This window comes from Triticum dicoccoides, chromosome 4A, assembly GCF_002162155.2.
Source record: "Triticum dicoccoides isolate Atlit2015 ecotype Zavitan chromosome 4A, WEW_v2.0, whole genome shotgun sequence".
Taxonomy (NCBI): Eukaryota; Viridiplantae; Streptophyta; class Magnoliopsida; order Poales; family Poaceae; genus Triticum; species Triticum dicoccoides.
The window spans coordinates 630,416,790-630,435,357 of NC_041386.1; the positions used below are offsets into that span (position 1 = coordinate 630,416,790).

At 45.8% G+C, this 18,568-nt stretch overlaps 3 protein-coding genes across 3 annotated transcripts; 1 reads left to right on the top strand and 2 right to left on the bottom strand.

Moving 5' to 3' along the window:
• Window positions 1-416: 416 nt before the first annotated feature.
• LOC119287543 (actin-3-like) lies at window positions 417-4,012 on the top strand. The gene is made up of 5 exons (XM_037567099.1): window positions 417-573; window positions 2,102-2,165; window positions 2,249-2,642; window positions 2,738-3,351; window positions 3,567-4,012. The coding sequence occupies exons 2-5, from the start codon at window positions 2,106-2,108 to the stop codon at window positions 3,630-3,632; spliced, it is 1,134 nt and encodes a 377-aa protein (XP_037422996.1). The 5' UTR covers window positions 417-573; window positions 2,102-2,105; the 3' UTR covers window positions 3,633-4,012.
• Window positions 4,013-5,553: 1,541 nt separating this feature from the next.
• Window positions 5,554-8,423, bottom strand: LOC119287544 (ferredoxin-3, chloroplastic-like). The gene is made up of 2 exons (XM_037567100.1): window positions 8,268-8,423; window positions 5,554-6,291 (listed from the first exon to the last, which is right to left on the bottom strand). The coding sequence occupies exon 2, from the start codon at window positions 6,281-6,283 to the stop codon at window positions 5,822-5,824; it is 462 nt and encodes a 153-aa protein (XP_037422997.1). The 5' UTR covers window positions 6,284-6,291; window positions 8,268-8,423; the 3' UTR covers window positions 5,554-5,821.
• A 1,750-nt stretch (window positions 8,424-10,173) lies between these two features.
• Window positions 10,174-17,520, bottom strand: LOC119287545 (protein GLUTELIN PRECURSOR ACCUMULATION 3-like). Its single transcript, XM_037567101.1, has 16 exons — window positions 17,342-17,520; window positions 17,150-17,247; window positions 16,883-17,021; window positions 16,768-16,796; window positions 16,544-16,640; window positions 16,405-16,460; window positions 16,178-16,285; window positions 15,441-15,497; window positions 14,602-14,693; window positions 13,897-13,981; window positions 13,148-13,300; window positions 11,808-11,902; window positions 11,500-11,682; window positions 11,312-11,415; window positions 10,699-10,768; window positions 10,174-10,593 (listed from the first exon to the last, which is right to left on the bottom strand). Exons 1-16 carry the CDS (start codon window positions 17,425-17,427, stop codon window positions 10,534-10,536), a joined length of 1,512 nt encoding a protein of 503 aa, XP_037422998.1. The 5' UTR covers window positions 17,428-17,520; the 3' UTR covers window positions 10,174-10,533.
• Between the last annotated feature and the right edge of the window lie 1,048 nt (window positions 17,521-18,568).

Below are 18,568 nucleotides of genomic sequence, written 5' to 3' on the forward strand. Positions count from 1 at the left end.
TGAGATTTTACGAAGTCACCACATGCGCCTCGCAGTCGGTGGGAACGTCTCCTCCCACCGAACGAACACCACCGAAAACCTAAAATAAATCCAGGAATACTACGAGCACCAATGTCAAGTCTAGAATTTGAGAATACCACTATCCTCCTAATCACCATAGATTGGTTCGCACATTTAGGAGCGTTTTGATGAGTTGCCCACATAGAGAGAAAGCTGTGATTTAGGACAGGTAGATGAGATGGGGGGGAAGAGAGAACGTGCGTTGGCAGGTGCAGATCTTGTGCGCGGTCCGGGGCAGCGGGCAGATCCGTTGGAGATCCCACCATTATAGCCCCTCGTGTCCTCCAGATCTTCCCCTCAATTCGAAATTCCGTAACGGCGAACACCAAACCACAGCACAGCACAGCACAGCACAGCACAGATCCTCCCCCTCCCCTGTATTTAACACGACGCACCCAAACCCAACGCCAACGCACGCAGCGCAGGACGCCACCACTTTCCACGCCTCCGTCTCCGCCAGCGAGCTCCTCTCCGCTTCCTCCTCCGGTCCCCGCCGCCGCCCCGCTCCCCAAGGTTCGATCCCTCCCTCCCTCCCTGCCACGCGTCCCCGAACCCCTTTGCTAGCTGCTCCGTGCGCGGCGCGGATCTGGCCGCAGAGCCTGCTGTGCCGTTTATCTGGCGGCGTGGATCTGCCCGTGCGCGCGGGTGGGTTCTACCGATCCGACGGTCCTCCGGCCCCGTCGGCGGCTGGTGATTCTGATTTGGTTAGTCACTGCGAAATGGCTGCTCCTCCTTCGGTTGCTGCTGGTCCAGCCAGCCAGCGGCTGTTGCGTTGGGTGTTAAGCTTGATGCGGCGTGGTGCAAGCACAGAGTGTCCAAGTGTTCTAGCTTTTGCTTTGGCCCGATGGGATCTGCCAGGCCACCGGAGTAGTATTGTCTAAATCGGGGAGGCGACTTGCTACTTTCTTGATCCAAGGGGAAACCAAGTGTAGAGTTCAATCATTTAAATGGGTTTGGCATCAACTGTCTTCTGTGTAAGATGAGATGGCTGGGCTTGGATCTGTCCAAATCTAAAATAAATCTCACCCTGCCTGAATACTTCATAAACCAAATAACTTGGGGAGCTGATTTCAGATGCCGTGGTATCCCAGGGACATCATTATGAAATGTACGGTCTAAATTCTAGATGTGCACGTCATCATTCTAGTACAACTTTTAAGATTGCTACTATATGTATGATGCTTGATTGTGTATACTCTCATCTTGCGGTCTTAAAATGGTTCATGTATTACGGAACACACCAATTTTTAGCCTAATCAGTATATCTGTCTGATATTTCTTAATCACATCATATCATAATGGCGTTAATTGAATAGCTCGGCACCGTACCTCAGTGCGTGGTTCTTAATAGTGCAAAAACCAGTTTGAATTCCACCACTGCTGCTGGCACATGGACCTTGCAGCTCCGTAAATCGTGTTTGATGACTAAAAATGTTGATTTATAGCTAGTTCTAGGCTGGATGACTAAAAATGTTGATTTATAACTAGTACTAGGCTGGATGTCCAGCAACAGCAATAATTGTGATCCAGTACAGCTATAGTTTTTTTCAACTTTGGTAGGCATAGTTGCACATGGGTAGAGCATGCCTGCCTGCAAGGACAGCTTATGACAGCTTATTGCTCTCTTTATTATTTCTATTAAGCATAAATGGTCCATTAATGTGATTGAAGTGGTCTGTGCTTTCTTATTCACAATTTTGATTAGTTTTGCCAGCCTACTTTTATCCACTAGCCTCATTAGTGATGAAAATACTTGCTATGCTTAGAGCCTTAAAGCAAGAGCTACACTTTGCTAAATACAGCTGTAGTTTCTCCTTACTGTGTTATTAGTTTATTACCAGAAATATTGCTTTAGTTACATATTTGATGAATAAGGTTGATGAGCACGTCAGGTAGAGATAAATTGACAGCTTCTTAAAATGATTCAGTTAGTTCTGTGTTTTTGTGCTCATCGACGTAATTCTTATTAGCAAGATACCTAGCAGTGAACATCTGATGTAACAAGTAAATGATTGGGAAGGTTTTCAATTGTCTTGTGCAGACCAATGGCTGACGGCGAGGACATCCAGCCACTTGTGTGTGACAATGGCACTGGAATGGTCAAGGTTCGATGCTCACCCCTTTGTTTCATTCAAATTTTAAGCACAGAAAATTTGTTGTTTGGAAAATAAACACCTCATTCCTGTAGGCTGGTTTTGCTGGTGATGATGCCCCAAGAGTAGTTTTCCCTAGTATAGTTGGCCGCCCTCGGCACACAGGTGTCATGGTTGGAATGGGCCAAAAAGATGCCTATGTGGGTGATGAAGCGCAGTCAAAAAGGGGTATCCTGACCTTGAAATACCCTATTGAGCATGGCATTGTGAGCAACTGGGATGACATGGAGAAAATCTGGCATCACACCTTCTACAATGAGCTGCGTGTTGCCCCTGAAGAACATCCAGTTTTGCTGACAGAAGCTCCTCTGAACCCAAAGGCAAACAGAGAGAAGATGACCCAAATCATGTTCGAGACATTCAATGCCCCAGCGATGTATGTGGCTATTCAAGCTGTTCTTTCTCTATATGCCAGTGGTCGTACTACAGGTACGTGTCTGTTTTTCCCTACTCAAGATGGGTTTATGTATACTTAATTGTATCCCTTCGTCAGTCATTGTATGACCTGAACGTGCGATGTGCAGGTATTGTGCTTGATTCTGGTGATGGTGTGAGCCATACTGTGCCGATTTATGAGGGATATGCACTTCCTCATGCTATTCTCCGGCTGGATCTTGCGGGCCGTGATCTGACCGACTCCCTGATGAAGATCCTCACGGAGAGGGGCTATTCCTTCACCACAACTGCTGAGCGGGAAATCGTAAGAGATATAAAGGAGAAGCTCGCCTACGTCGCCCTTGACTACGAGCAGGAGCTGGAGACCGCCAAGAGCAGCTCGTCCGTCGAGAAGAGCTACGAACTGCCTGACGGGCAGGTCATCACGATCGGCGCCGAGAGGTTCAGGTGCCCGGAGGTGCTGTTCCAGCCGTCGCTGATCGGCATGGAGGCTCCTGGGATCCACGAGACCACCTACAACTCCATCATGAAGTGCGACGTGGATATCAGGAAGGACCTCTACGGCAACATTGTGCTCAGTGGAGGGACGACCATGTTCCCCGGCATCGCCGACAGGATGAGCAAGGAGATCACCGCCCTCGCGCCGAGCAGCATGAAGATCAAGGTCGTGGCGCCTCCCGAGAGGAAGTATAGTGTCTGGATCGGTGGCTCCATCCTCGCCTCCCTCAGCACATTCCAGCAGGTACTTGCTTACGCGACCATTTTGTTTCGTCGTTATGGTGTTTACCATCTTATTATTTTGGGGGAAAAGATACATGTCTTTTTCTTATTCCTTTTTAATAACATCTTGTTACATAAACCAACCAGAAAGCAAATTAATCTTTTCCTACAAAGCAAAGTATTACTTGAGTTTCCAGCTTTTGAAGAAAGTAGCCCTGATCCCTTTCCCTTTTGCAGATGTGGATATCCAAGGGAGAGTACGACGAATCTGGCCCCTCCATCGTCCACCGCAAGTGCTTCTAAGCCTTGGGCCGTGTCTTACTCCGTGTCTCTGCACTTTTCCTATGATTGAGCTTGTATCCGACTCCCCTCCATTGAAGTATTCCCCGAGCTTTCTGCGGCCGTTTTTACGGATGATTTGGCATTGCCGGATGAAGGAAAAGTAGGTCCTGTATCGCTTAATACAGAAGACGCCGCTTGTTCTTAGTGATATACTACTATGTTGGTTGATATTTAGCCGGTGCGCGCGGAGGAGGACCGACGCACCGGTTTCGGGTGTGGGCTTGGGCTGTTGTGTGGCTGCAGAGTGCAGAACGCTGGCTGTGTATGTATAATTATTTTCTTCCATCAAGTATATTGGTGTGGAATTATTATTATTGTTATTACCTTTAGTTGCTTGGTCAGCAAGGCTGGTCACCGGTCTATTTCGGCTTGCTGTTTTTTATTTATATATATACAAAAAGAAAAAGAAAGTTTCCTAGAAAGTATTCGTGCCTCCTTCCATTGCAAGCGCTGCTGGCAGTATGTATGATGTTTATGCGAGATCTGTGCCACTGAGCCCCCGGAGGCTTTTGTGGAATCTCCCCATCCATCTGCTTTGATGCTTTTGAGTCTGTGTTTGTCGCCGCCAATGATTCTTTTCAAGAACCTCGTCGTGGGCAGGGGCAGTTCACCAAGAAGAAGAGAGATGATCTAGTTTATAAGAAAAATCAAACCTAAAATCCTAACAACGCCGGTTTATTTTATTTTATTTTAACCGAGGAGCTCTTTTTCTATTAGCCTTAATAGTGGGTTAGTTACATCTACAACCCAAATGAAAACCAAACCTTTCGTGGTTCAAAAACGTGAAACCTCGTCTCAATCATCATTTGTCATGACTTTTCAAGGTAAGTTCTTTGGCTTCGACTGGACATTTAGATCATGTTGCTATTCCCGCATCCAGGAGGTAGTACGTTCGATGGAATAATTTTTTAGATGTATTACCCCAGGGGTTGGGACCCCTTTTGACGGGTCAGTGAAATATTTATGCCCAAAACCCTGATTCAAGTAATCATATATATTTGATACCGCTCAAGGAGCGGGAACTGCCATTCTAACTCTTCTTGGGGGAAAGTTTGTGGCTGACCGACATGGCTCGCCATCATTTAGCTATTATTGCATTTCTCATTGCCGGTCACATGTATCAAACTAACTTTGGAATTGGGCACGGTATTAGAGATCCTTTAGAAGCGCATACTCCTTCGGGGGGTCGATTAGGGCGTGGGCATAAGGGCCTTTACGGCACAATCAACAATTCAATTCATTCGAAGTCGCTCACGTACATAAGCATACACTCACCCTTATGAGCACCTTCGAGAAACCCCTATGAGCACCTCTGAGAGACTGAACCGGTTTAATTAGGGAAAACCAGAATGAACACCCAAGAAGAGGAAGATTCTGAAGTTTAGGATAGACCTCCAACGAAGAACTGGCCAACCTCTAGCTCAGAGGCAAGGGACAAAGAGAAAAGGAAAAGGAATCAAGCCCTCCAGCTCAGAGCCAAGGGACAAAGAAAAAAGGAAAAGGAATCAAGCGGAGGCTCTCTCTCGCTCCTCGGCCGGCCACCAAACCAAACTGAATGCGTCAATGGTTGTGGAGACACATAGGACCAAAGCCAGAAACAAAATAAGAAACTTGGACTAGCAATGAAACGCTGTCCAAGAAACAAAAACAAAAAGAGCACCACAGGAAGGGATCATCAGCATCCCCAGCCACTTTGACATGCTGAGATGCCATTCTTGGCGCGCGCGCACACACACACAGCAAATCGTCTTATCACAAGTGTCTCAAGATGCTGCATTCAAATTAACTAACACTACTGGGCAGCAGCAGCTCCATACCAGTTGGAATTGGTTTCAAAAGATAGGAAGAAACCCGACGAACCAGCAAAAACGGCACAAAGACACACGCAAAAAACCATGAAACCGCTTTATAATGCCGTCACAGTCACAGCGAGCTGTTCCCTCATTTTATTCGCCTTCTCCATCCGTGGGTGTAGTGGCTTCACCCAACAATCTTGACCACCTCCGACCAACGACCAAAGCACGCACGCACACAGGCAGCAGCCAGGCAGGGGATAAACAACCATCAAGGTTTTACAGACAGACACACCTTCTTCTACCCAACACACAACCAACTGGCACCAGAGATGTGGGCGGAGCACGGCACGCCCCCTAATACAGGTCCCCCTCCTTGTGGGTGTGGATGACGCAGTCCGACTTGGGGTAGGCGACGCACGTCAGCACGTAGCCCTCCTCCTGCTGCGCGTCGTCCAGGAACGACCCGTCCGACTGGTCCACCGCGCCCGCCTCAATCTTGCCCGCGCAGGTCGAGCATGCCCCCGCCCGGCACGAGTAGGGCAGCTCCACCCCCGCCGTCTCCGCCGAGTCCAGGATGTAGGTGTCGTCCGGCGCCTCAAACTCGTGCTCGTCCCCCTCCGGGGTCACCAGCTTCACCTTGTACGTGGCCGCCGCGGAGACGTCCAGCTTCTTGGAAGAGGAGGACCTCAGGCTCGGCACCTGCACGGCGCCTCGGCCAAGGAAGCTCAGGCGGCTCTTGACCACTTTCTGGGGGGCATCGGTTGTTCGAGCATTGCCCAAGAGCACGCAGGAGGTCGCAAACGTGCAGGTTGACATCTTGAAACCTGACCCAAAGAAGCAAGTCAGTGATTTGAACCCAACTTAAGAAAAGGTAACAAAATATAGAACTGAAATTCTCACTATCTAATGCAACCAATTATTCAGCACACAAGAAGTTATGCATTGGGTCGGATGCTATCCTGCCACTAGCACTGCAAAAGCACCCATTGTTTTCCACAAGAACAGCTTAAGGACAAAGAGCTCGTGATATACGGCGATGGTATCTTTACCAAGGAAGAAAAATGGGGATAAACCATCATTCTCTCCATGAGAGGGCCACGGTTACTCTTTGGGGCAGCATGAGAAAGGCAGGCATTGCACTCCTGCCCTTCACTCGAAGCTCCAGGACACAATACACAACATCAACGCCCCTTTGTTACTTGAACACCCAGACTAGAGACACAGGAAACAGAAAGGCTCTATTGCGCAGATACCCGTCTGAACCTAGATCAAGCTTCTTAATTTTGTATGAAAATGTTCTGCTGATATAAGCCAACGGTATCTTTACCAAGAAAGCAAAATGGGGACAGGCCATCCACTCCCTTCGTGAGAAGGCCATAATTACTCTTGGAGCAGTATGAGAAAGGCAGGCATTGCACTCCTGCCCTTCACTCGAAGCTCCAGGACACAATACACGACATCAACACCCTTTTGTTGCTTGCTCAAGATAACAACTAATTTCATGATAAACGATTGACACCCAGACTAGGGACACGGGAAACAGAAAGGCTCTTTGCGAAAAAAGATACCCGCCTCGACCTAAATCAACCTTCTTAATTTTTTATGAAAATGCCGTGCTGATATACGCCAACAGTATATTTACCAACAAAGAGAAATGGGGACAGGCCATCCACTCCCTTCATGAGAAGGCCATAATTACTTTCGGAGCATTATGAGAAAGGCAGGCATTGCAACCCTGCTCTTCACTCGAAGCTCCAGGACACAGCACACAAACCATGAGTTGCCTAATAGAGCAACCAATTTCATGTTCTAATAAAAAGAAATAGCCAAACTCTGTAACAATAATAGGAAAAACAAACATAAGAAGTCATGCTTATTGTGCGCCTATTGCGCTTGACCTCATCATCCAACATGCTGTCCAACACTAGCACCGGGACATATTATTTGCGTGACAAACAGTGGTTTTTAATGCCAAACACGCATCGGGACGCTGATATAAGCCGACGGTATCTTCACCAGGTAGGGGGAAAACTGAGGACAAGCCAACAGCCCCCCTCCAGTATAAGGCCGGAGTCACTCTCCGGAGCGATATGAGAAAGGCAAGCGTCGCATCCCTGCCATTCACTCGAAGCTCCGGGACACACACATACAGGTAAATAAAGAGAAAACCAGCGTCCCTTGCGATGCTCACCAGGTCCTTGAGCAGGTGAAATGTTGGCGCTTGTTCACCTAGCAACATACTAGTCCCTCCGTGTTCGGAATTACTTGTAGCAGAAATGGATGTATCTAGATGTATTTTAGTTCTAGATAGATACACCCATATCCAGAGACGAGTAATTCCGGACGGAGGTCGTAGTACATACTCCCTTATATTAGTGATCTAAACGCTCTTATATTAGTTTACAGAGGGAGTACATACATGCATGCCTAAACCCAGAATCCCCAAGAGCAGACGTTGTAATTTTTACCGCAACCCCCGCTTTGTTTCCCGGAGGGAGGGAGGGAGGGAGGGAGGAAACGACGAGATCCCCTGTCCGTCCGGTCCGGCTGAGCATGCGCCACGGAAGGGGCGGACCTAACGAGGCGGGCGCGCGGGTGGGGTTGGAGATTCCGGGGGATAACCAGGCCGCGCATCAAAGCAAAGCAGATCGGCGGCGAGCCGGGCGGGCCGGCCGTTCCATCCCGGAGAAGTGGCGGGTAGGGTTCGCAGGCCGCCGCCGCCGCCGCCGCCAGAAGGAACGAAACAAGACAAGTGAAAAGCAGACAAGGAAGGGAACAGATCGGGGCCGCTGCTTGCTACCTGTCGCGGCGGGCCGGCGAGGAGGGACGGGGCGGCGGCGGCGGCTTCCTTTGCCTCCTCCTCGTGCTCCTTGCGTGTGTTCTCTCTGTGTGTGGTGGGGGTGGGCGGCGGCGGCGGCCACCTTTTAATAGGCGGAATGGTGGCGAGTGCCCTGCCCTTGCCAACGGTCCATTGGGGGAAAAAACCGGCGGCTGAAATGACGGGTTTGCCCCCCGCGGCGGCTGCGAACGAACGAACCCGGGGGTGCGGTGCTGGGTCTGGGTCTGGGTCTGGGTCCGGGTCCGTGGGTGGTTCTCCAGTTTCGGCCCACATTCATTCACCCATTCCCTCCTCCAACCTCAGGAAGGTTCTGGAGGCCCCCGGATGGGATGGGATGGGAGTTCGGTCCACTCCGGCAACCCCAGCAACGGGGTAGGTTGGATTCAAGGATTTTAGTCGTTCCACTCCACGTGCTTTGTTTTCTCCGCACGATTGCATTTCATAAGCGTATTCATATCATCTCTTCTCAAGAGTCATGCCATGCCATGTGTTTCCCCGTGCGCAAAAATAAAAAATTATGTTTCTCAATGCACGCCGTGCAGTCTCAGAAAATCCTATGAATCGGGGAGAGAACACCGAGGTTGCCACATCTATCCTTAGTCGTCCCGCAACAATTTACTAGACGTTTGTTTGGTTCGTCATTCTGACTAGAGCTTGGCACGCTTTCTTGGTTGTATGTATTACCGGGCGTATCTAGACAGAGCTAAAACAACCGATTCGGGGCAAAGGAAGGTTGTTTGCTTTTTTTATTGTCAAGGTGTTGAGAGTCAACTCCAAACATTTCCATTTTGTACTCCACCGACTCAAAAAAAAGGGCTTGTCTCAAGTCAAATGATGCAACGTTTGACCGGGTTTATAACAAAACCATCAATAACGACGTTGCAAAATAGCATGAGAATAGTTTCTTTTGTATTTAATGATGATACTAATTTGATGCTATAATTGTTGTGCATTTAACTTGAGACAACATTTGTAGGCCCTCCTTTTGGAGACAGAGGGGGTGAAAGGAAATTGTTTTAGTGAGTCAATCTTCATCCTTCATCATAACTTATTCACTTCCCTGGTCTAGTCTCTCGTCAATTCCCATGAACCAAACAAGGGAATGCAAATTCTCACACATAATCCTATCATGCACCAAAATAGGGGACTGGGAATAAAACGACTCATTTCATGTCTAATCTCAATACAATTCCCTACCATAAACTCCCAAGATTGCCAAACGCACCGCTAGAGTATTGATTTGTCTCATTGTTTACGTCCTTTTATGCTTTCTCTTTTTTTGTTACATGTCAAGTGTTTTGCAATTAATTTCAATGTTAAAAAACGGATGCATATATTATGGTGAGAATAAATCGGAATGCCCTTGTTCATGCTCAAATCCCAAATCTGTCGATTATCATAAGACTTAAATTTTTTGTCAAATCTTTGTCACACTTGTGACGGTCGTCTTGTTCTTTGTTCTCCGTGCTTTTGGGGCGCAAACCCATTTTGCCTAGGATTAGTTGTGGCAAATTTAGTCATCAACCTAATATGACCTAAGTTTCAGACATTGTGGTAGATCGTGAATCTTTTGGACCCAAGTGTCACCAAATGAACTTTAAACAGAGGTCATTTTTGCAACCTCAAAAGAATCCAAGTTTTTGAACCTACTCCCTCCGTTCGGAATTACTCGTCGCAGAAATAGATGAATCTAGACGTATTTTAATTCTAGATACATCCATTTCCGAGACAAGTAATTCCGAACGGAGCAAGTCAACGGCAGTGCGAATCTAGAAAATACACCATTCTCTTTTTGTCGATGTGAAGTCTATAATAAGTATATGTTGTATCTCTGTCCAACAACGTGACAAGCATGTGATCGCATATGTTAAAATGATGGCGGATGAGAATTAATTTGCTCCGTAGCTCCATGGAGCTCTTTCTTTCGAAAATTTTAAAATTACATTTGTACATCCAAGAAAATAAAAGAAGATTCTAGCTTGTACATCAAAATACAAACATTATAGATCATGGCATTTTGTTTTTCTATGCATTTCGCAAATACAAACATTTCCTCATCAATTTTGCTCACCAATGGTCTGTTTGCTTGCCCTAGGGCCTAGGTGGCTGGGCTGTCGTCCTTCTTGCCCTGGGCATCGGAAACCACAGAAGCAGAGAACCGATGGTCGTAGCACAATGGTTTTAGCCCAGATGCACTTACCAAGCAAAATAGTTGTGTGGACCTCTCTCAGGTGGAAAGCAGAGTTCTATACTCGCCCAGTAAGATCGGGATGTCATCCATGCGCAACTGAAGTATATAAGAAATACAAAGCACTGGGTAAGTAGGGGAAACTGGTAAATGAGCGTGCATCGGACAATGAGGAGTAGATGGTCGCCTGTGGAGCTCATATACCTGCGAGGCATTTTTCAAATGGAAGAGTCGGTGATCTTCCCTTTCAAGGAATGTCGGGGATGGGTTTTCCCTGCATCCATTTAGCAATGGAAATGAAGATATAGTCAATGTGAAATACTCATGGCAGGACTTTAATAATTGTTAGTTCCTGTGCTATAGTTTCTTCAGACATAACAAGCTCTGACCATGGTTGGGTTACCCATACAGCCTTACTCAATTTTTAGCCAGCAAGTCCACTAGTCTGACTGAAAAAAAGGCATATTCCACTTTCGATTGTTTTTCGTTTTTCCTTTTGAATTAAGTATAAATGACATGAAAACATGCCTCTAGTTACATGATAAAACACATAATCCACGTGATGAACTGGCAACATTTTGTTTTGCACAATTCCAGATCATTGTGTGTGCAAAAGACAACAAAATGGATGAATGGATTAATATCTAGCAGTTGAAATTATTATCATGACAAGAAGAGAATAATAATAGGCCAGAGATGGAACTATCTGCAAAGTCGTGTCATTGTTCCACCGCATTGTTTCTTGATTTATGGAAAACTGAATACTTAAAATGTGTAAATAATAATGCAGAGGGTGAATAGAGGAATGAAACCATACACAAAGCGACGGATAATGATACGTTGATAGTCCCTCAGCAGAGGGCCTAGCTCCTGGAGCTGTATTGAGCTGGATGGAGAACTTCTCCAATGATCACGAAGTGCCTGTACATCATATACAATAATGTCCCATTTCCTTGGAAGCCAACACAATTTCAAAGAATCGCAGAAAAGGAAAGATATCAGCACCTGAATACATGCAAGCTGGTCGGTGGTAGGAAGTGATTCACCAATGAGCCTAGATGATAATTCCACTAGTTCTCTATCATTGATTTCGTCAACAAAACTTGCTGAAGGTTCTATAGAAAGTGGAATCCCCAATCGTTTGGCCAACTCCAACATTGGAGATTCATCAGATTGTGATTCTGATTCCTGCAACAATCATATTCTTTAGTGATTGCAAGGTTCTAAATTCTAATGTCATAAAAAAAATCGACATTGGTTCTCATTTTACTCCCCACAAAGATCTTCTGAACTTCAGGTGTATGAAAACATACCTTCACTGCAGACTGTTGGGCATCACCAGTCACAGTGCTATGGTTGCTGTCTGAACCAACATCAGGAACCAAGTCCCGCTTGGCAATAGGATCATCTGAACGTCAATCGGGCAGAGTTTATAGAAGCAGAGATTATCTTTCTCCATTAAACATTACTAAGTGTAGATCAGAAGAGTTTACAGCAAAGGAGAATATCTAGCTAGTGTCTGGCTACAATCAGAAAAGGAAACAGATGCAAACATGAACAATAACCATAAGCTCTAGCAATTTCCAACACCTCTAGTTATAAGTAGCAAATAATATCAGTAACTGAACTGAGTCAGATGAATTCCTTTTCCTTGGCAGTTTTGTAAACCGACAAAATTCTTCTCACCATTCACCAGTCATTACTGGAGAATGTGTGGACGCTAAGGGTCAATTGGGTATTGACTGGCAGAATATGACTCAACACTAACAGCTCTACATATTTAATTGTTTTCTTATAAATTAGTGCTGACACATGTAAGAACTCAAGTATCTAACCATGATTGGCGGGACACGACCATATCCCCACAAAACCCTCCAAGCATCTTATTCCAAGTTCGCTCCATGTTTAAATGTATCATTTCTTGAAGTTTCGAGGACCAATATCTTCATTGGTTCATCGTGTGCATCATCGGATGCAGATGCCGAGGGAGAAATCTCTTCCATTAACTAAAACAATTTGGTTTGCCTGTGTGAAGTGTGCAGCACATTGGCTGCTTATACAAGTACCAACCCAAGTTATGTGCATCTTCCATCCCTAAGGGTTAATACAATTCACTGGTCGTGTAGATTTAACACATTGTGCCATAGCCAGCTTAATTTAAACATATTGCTGTGTTAATCGGTAACTAGTACATAGTCAGGGCATTATCTTAGCAAGTATAAACATTACGGTTCTTTGTAGGTAACATTATCCACCAAATGCCCCTATTGATTACTTATTTATACGATGCTACAGAGATGGATATGTACGCCGTTAGTAGGGGAAACATATGTCACTTCTTGAAGTACTCTACCAATATGCTAACTGATAAACTTCTGCAATCTGCTTAAAGACAATAAATTGATTTATTCTTAGTTATCTGTGCATACAGCTAAAACAACACCTATATGATACTGATGGAGTAGAAAATATGGCGAGTGTAATAACTAGATTATAGTTCAAACCACAGGCCAACATATGATAACACATAATATTGCTTCTAAAAGCTTTTACGGTTTGCTGTTTGCACAATACAAATTAAAACTTCAAATCTCCAACAAAGCCACCACAAATCTCCAAGAAAAAAAAATCCTTTGATGTGATACTAATATACCTTCAGGAACAAGCCACCACAAATCGCCAAAGGTATTCTTTCCATCAAAGCCACCAAATAAAAGAAACCGAGGCCCTATGCAAGTCATAGAATGATATGCCCGAGGAGGGGGTGGCTCATTACTTGTTGGCAAGCGCTTCCATTGAACAGAGACTGGGATACCAAAGTATTAGTCAGCAAAAATAGATACAATGCCGAAAATTCATACGCAATGCTGATTGCTCCAACAAAAGAACAGTAATTAAAGGAAGACAAATCAAAGCAAGAACAGTAACAAAATGGCCAAGATATTTGTTAACACGTACAAAGTTCTAGTCGTAAGAAACAGGCCAATCCGTCCGAGATGACATTTTGGATGTTATAGATTTTACATATATCATTACCTACACCTGTCTGCACAAATACATGCAGATCTGGAGTGGACACATGCTGCATGTGCCACCCAGGACAGCATAGACATATGATGCACGTGTGCAGAATGAGTGGACACATGGCATTTATCCTAGCTATCTGTAGTGTTTCAGCAAATTCATAGTACTAAACAAGCTAGATAATTTGGGGCTAAGCTGGTTAATTATGGAATCACATTTTAAATTTAATTACCAGGACGCGGTATTTTGTTTCAGAAAACCATCTGTGTCAATAATACGATAACAAGATTTGGTGTGTTCAGTTGATAACAAGATGCAAACTCATGCTCAATGTCCCCAAAGTGGATGTGCAGGGAAAAAAATATCGTTTGAGCTTACCCCTGTCTAAAATAACACATTCGTTGTAGTACACATCATATCTACTTAGCCAACCCCCAGTTCCATGTCCACCAAATAGCAAGAGCTGACAGCAAGATCCAAGATCTATATGTTGTTAGTAATGTTATTGCATAACCGAAACTGGACGAGAAAACCAAAGATAAGCCCCCAAGAGGAAATTCTTTTCTGATACATTAATTCTAGCTGTAAAATGTAACAAACTTTTTGTTTCAGGTTCCAAGAGAAGAATGATTTTATTATTATTTCTGGATCACTAAATAAACTTCCTATTATGTAACTAAAAACAAGGGAGCAAGGTTTTGGTAGCTAAGCCTTGTTTCACCAGATCAGAGCGAAGTTTAAATCAAAGCTAATGCATTCCACAAACTCATATCTAAGTGGATACTAAATATTAACAAATAATTTTCCACAGAAGATAAAACAAAGTTTATTTAATTGTTTATCCGACAAAAGTAAACCCGAGGGCCATTATATGCACGTTCATCGGACATTAAGCTTCGCTGAATAGAAGCTTGACATGATAGCAAACAACCCGATGATTAATAGGTACCACGATTAATATTGATTCTAACAGAATAATCAAGTGAAATCAACCTTCCAAATATGTGATACACACAACAGAGATATCAGCTGTTAATACTTAGGCAGTTGGAGAGAAAAACATCAAGGTTTCAGATTGCATACATAAGGTCCACCAGAAGTCACTGAATGACCACATCGTGCAGAGGGAGATTGTCCTGGCAGCTTTAATTGCGTCCATCCTGGTGTCTCATTATCTCCCAAAATCAACAATACCAGGTTCAGTAATAGCAAATTTACAAATATTGCAGTAATTGTCTAGCTTCGATTTGCAGTGAACCATTACTTAAATCAACTAAGAAACACAACTTCATACTAAAACTCAAACAACTGTGCGGTAACCACTGTAAAAGGACTAAATGAGAACAAACTATGTATAAATAAGCATGCGAAGTATATCAACAAAAAAGGGTGATCCCCCACATCCCTCAGTGGAATAGGATAGCAAAATAATACCGGTGGGCCATCTCAAACTCCATTTCCTTCAAAAAAGCAGGAGTGGACATACACGACAAAGAAGATGTGAATACAATACACTGGATAGTGTCCTTAATATGTACTCCCTCTGTAAAGAAATATACTAGTGATCTAAACGCTCTTACATTTTTTTACGGAGGGAATAATATGTGAATATTATAAACACAGGTATGTAAGCTCCACCGATCATGACACATATTTGCAAAAAGAGTCCTGCTCTAGATATGACATGTTCCGTCCGATCCTTGTCCGACCCACCAGATCAAACCAACCATGGGGTGGAACCAAAGTGCAGCACACCACTGGATCTTGCATCCTACCCGGATCGGACCAGGAAATGTCATACATGCAATAGTTCCGTTACATAAACTGTCTAGACAAGAAGTTCTAAGTGCATTACGAGTTTTGTTCATGTACTCATCAATTAAGATCTTTAAAGCCTTTAAACAACAAATAGCAAGAGATACCTTCTTCAGTAATACCCTTTAAAGCCCAGAGATCACCCATTATCGGCCCAGTTCCACCTGTTCGAAGGAAGATATACAGTAGTCAGGGGTAGGATTTTTTAGACCAAAAAATTATGCAACTCACTAATCATCTAAATCGTCAGTGCGCTAAAAATTATACTCAGGAATAGTCTGATACCCAACAGGAAGCCTACAAGCAAATCGGATTGCGCGGAACAGTTATATAATAGCTCTTCAGAAATTAACAATTATTCAGGGAAAATATAAATAATCCGTAATACACATAGACTAACTAAATGACAATAAAGGGTTGGTGCTGAGGAAAAGAACCTAGCTCACTTGGGTGGGAGTGGATGTACAATCCCACCACCTGATTTGAGTCCCCATGAACTCCAATTTGGCTTCCTATTTGTTATGTTTGTCGGGGCCTCCCAGTTTTCGTTAGAAAAAGGGGTTGATACTGGCACTGCTCTTGAAACATTCAATGTTGAAGGTATTCAAGTGCAACAAAGCACTTTAGTTTCAATCATCTTTTATGTTTGGTGGCTATTTATAAATAAATCAGAATTATACTTTCTAGTGTCAGCCAGCTTTTCAAGGTTGGACCAGGAAGGCATGAGAACTTGAGAAGTACTACTAGCTTGTTGCAACATATGAAATGAGACTTTGCTAGTCATCTAAGCTAACATGAGCTTTGAGAGAGCCCAAGATGAACGAAATTAAGGAATGGCAATTACCTCTGCCTCCAAATATAAGCAGTCTCTTCTCAATCATAGTGGCAGAATGTCCGCATCTTGGAGGTGGCGCTGATCCAGTAACTGCTAGTTCTGTCCACTCAAGTGACACTATCCAACAGAAAATACATAAAAGATTATAACAAAAGTAAAATAATGAATGATCAACTTATTCAACAAAATACATTCAATGATCATCACAGCTTGAATAAAGGGAGCTGTGAGCTCACTTGTGTCCATGACATATACATCAGACAGCCACTTTTTGCCATCCCAACCACCATACCTGAACAAGGATGAACATCATCTTAATCACAGGTGATGAGACACATATTGTCAGGCGGAACTTGTAGGGAACAAATCGCTTACATGACAATTTTTCTGTTTCCTATGGCTGATGCGGCAGCAAACTCCCGGGGAGACGGCAAATCGCCAAAGCCAGTCATCTCCGACCACTGCCAAATGTCTGAACATAAAAGAAGTACCGAGGCATATTAAGAGGGCTTAGCGATCGCTGAATCCCTGGTACAATTCGAAACAAAACGAGCATAACAGGGGATTCTAGAAAGGGTCGATGGAACGGAGGGCTTTACCGGTGTCGAGCATCCAGAAGTCACCTAACCTGCGAGGCAGACACCGAAACTGTAAACAAGGGACAATGACATGCTGCAAACTCTAATAGACAGAGCGCTGTGCGCAATGGCGAACCTCTTGCCCCCAGAGCGGCCGCCGAAGATAAACATGTTACAGTCGATGACCACGGCGACGTGGAAGGCCCTCGGGCTGGGGCCTGGCTGCCCGTCCGGGCCGCTGCCGCTGCACTCCGGCGTGTACCATAGCCTGTTCTCTGCGACAAGGGGATCGGCCACGCGAGTTTAATTAGACAGTGGCAGAGCGGAGAGCCGACTCCCATTCGGGTGGAGCTGAGCTGCCGCGGGCGGCGCAGGCGAAGCGAGTGGTGGGGGCGGGATTTACCGACGTCGTAGACGGCGATGTCGGCGAGGAAGCGCTTGTCCGCGAACCCGCCGAAGACGACGACCTTGGATCCGCCGATGGCGACCGCCGTGTGCCCGCTGCGGGGATACGCGCCGGCTCAGTTTTCAGGCCGGGAAGGATCGGGGGAGGGAGAGATCGGCGGCGATGGACGGCGGGGAGGGGATCGGTTACCTGCGAGGGGCGGGGGCTTGGCCGCCGAAGTCAGAGGGGACGGCCCTCGCCCAGTGCATCCGCGTCGGCTGCAGCTGCTGCATCATCCCTCCTCCTCCACTCCCGGTGACGCGGTCGCGGCCGTCGCGTCGCCGGAACGGAGCCCTTCGTTCCCCTTCTGACGGTGGGCCACTGTGCCCGGCCTGTGTCAGCTGACTTTTCACACCGCCACCTAGGAAGGACGCCGCTGCTGACGTGGCCGGCTATATTCAAATCAAACTTTCAAACCGAACCAAAATCTACATTTACAGTTGAGTGGCCGATTTTGAGAGACGGGGAAAAGATGGAGACTGATTGTAAGGTCATATTTATCTCTAAGTGTTTTGGTGATTGATGATAACGCATTTGCGGACTAATCGTGTGCCATGAGCTTTCCAGATTCTTCTCTGCTAGGCACAAGACGATTGGGTGTCCCTCGAAGACTGACGAAGACGGCGTCTTTTCTACGTTTCCTTTTGATGGATTTGAGTCGTAGGAAAGCCGTACTATTAAGAGAGGGTCCGCGTTGGAAAGGTTTGGGTGGAATCATCACGTACACGTCTTCTTGTATCCCCTCCTTTCTTCCTTGGAGCTTCGTCCGTTTTTCTGCCTCAGATGACTGGCTGCTTATGTGGTTGCGGTAGTACCGCGCAGGCGCGCGATAGTACCGCTGGTGCTCACGGTAGTACCGCTCCCCTGGAGCCGTACTACCGCTGCTCACCCGCTAGTGCTGCCCGGGTGCGGTAGTAGGAGCGGATGTAAAAAATTACATCCGCACCTCCGCGGTTCTACCGCTTTCGCCGTGCGGTAGTACCGCGCTAGGCGACCAGGCAGTAGTACCGCCCCTCGGCTGTACTACTGTGTCGAGTTTTTGCTACTTCCGTTCTTTTGCGGAAGTATGCACGGAAGTTTCCATTCCTCCTATCGGACTTTTGCCTCACGGTAGTACCGCGCTGTGGGCGCGGTAGTACCGCACTACCGTGCGGTAGTACCGCTTGGTTGCAAGCAGTACTACCGCGCGGCCTTGCGGTAGTACCGCTGGTCATGCGCGGTAGTACCGCTGGCCGCGGGCTGGTAGGTGGGTAACGGTTGGATCTTTTCTCCACACTATATAAAGGGTCTCCTTCTTCCCCGATGACTTACCTCTTCCACCATTAATGCTCCATTATTGCTCCAAGCTCCATTTTCGTCCGATCTCACTCCCTAGCC

Excerpts from the sequence above, each read along its gene's own strand:
- LOC119287543 (XM_037567099.1), top strand. The coding sequence starts at position 2,106 with ATGGCTGACGGCGAGGACATCCAGCCACTTGTGTGTGACAATGGCACT. Across the intron at positions 2,166-2,248 it reads ATGGCACTGGAATGGTCAAG|GCTGGTTTTGCTGGTGATGA; the intron begins GTTCGATGCTCA and ends TCATTCCTGTAG. Across the intron at positions 3,352-3,566 it reads CCCTCAGCACATTCCAGCAG|ATGTGGATATCCAAGGGAGA; the intron begins GTACTTGCTTAC and ends TCCCTTTTGCAG.
- LOC119287544 (XM_037567100.1), bottom strand. The coding sequence starts at position 6,283 with ATGTCAACCTGCACGTTTGCGACCTCCTGCGTGCTCTTGGGCAATGCT.
- LOC119287545 (XM_037567101.1), bottom strand. The coding sequence starts at position 17,427 with ATGATGCAGCAGCTGCAGCCGACGCGGATGCACTGGGCGAGGGCCGTC. Across the intron at positions 11,683-11,807 it reads CCCAACAGTCTGCAGTGAAG|GAATCAGAATCACAATCTGA; the intron begins GTATGTTTTCAT and ends TGATTGTTGCAG. Across the intron at positions 11,416-11,499 it reads ACCAGCTTGCATGTATTCAG|GCACTTCGTGATCATTGGAG; the intron begins GTGCTGATATCT and ends TATGATGTACAG.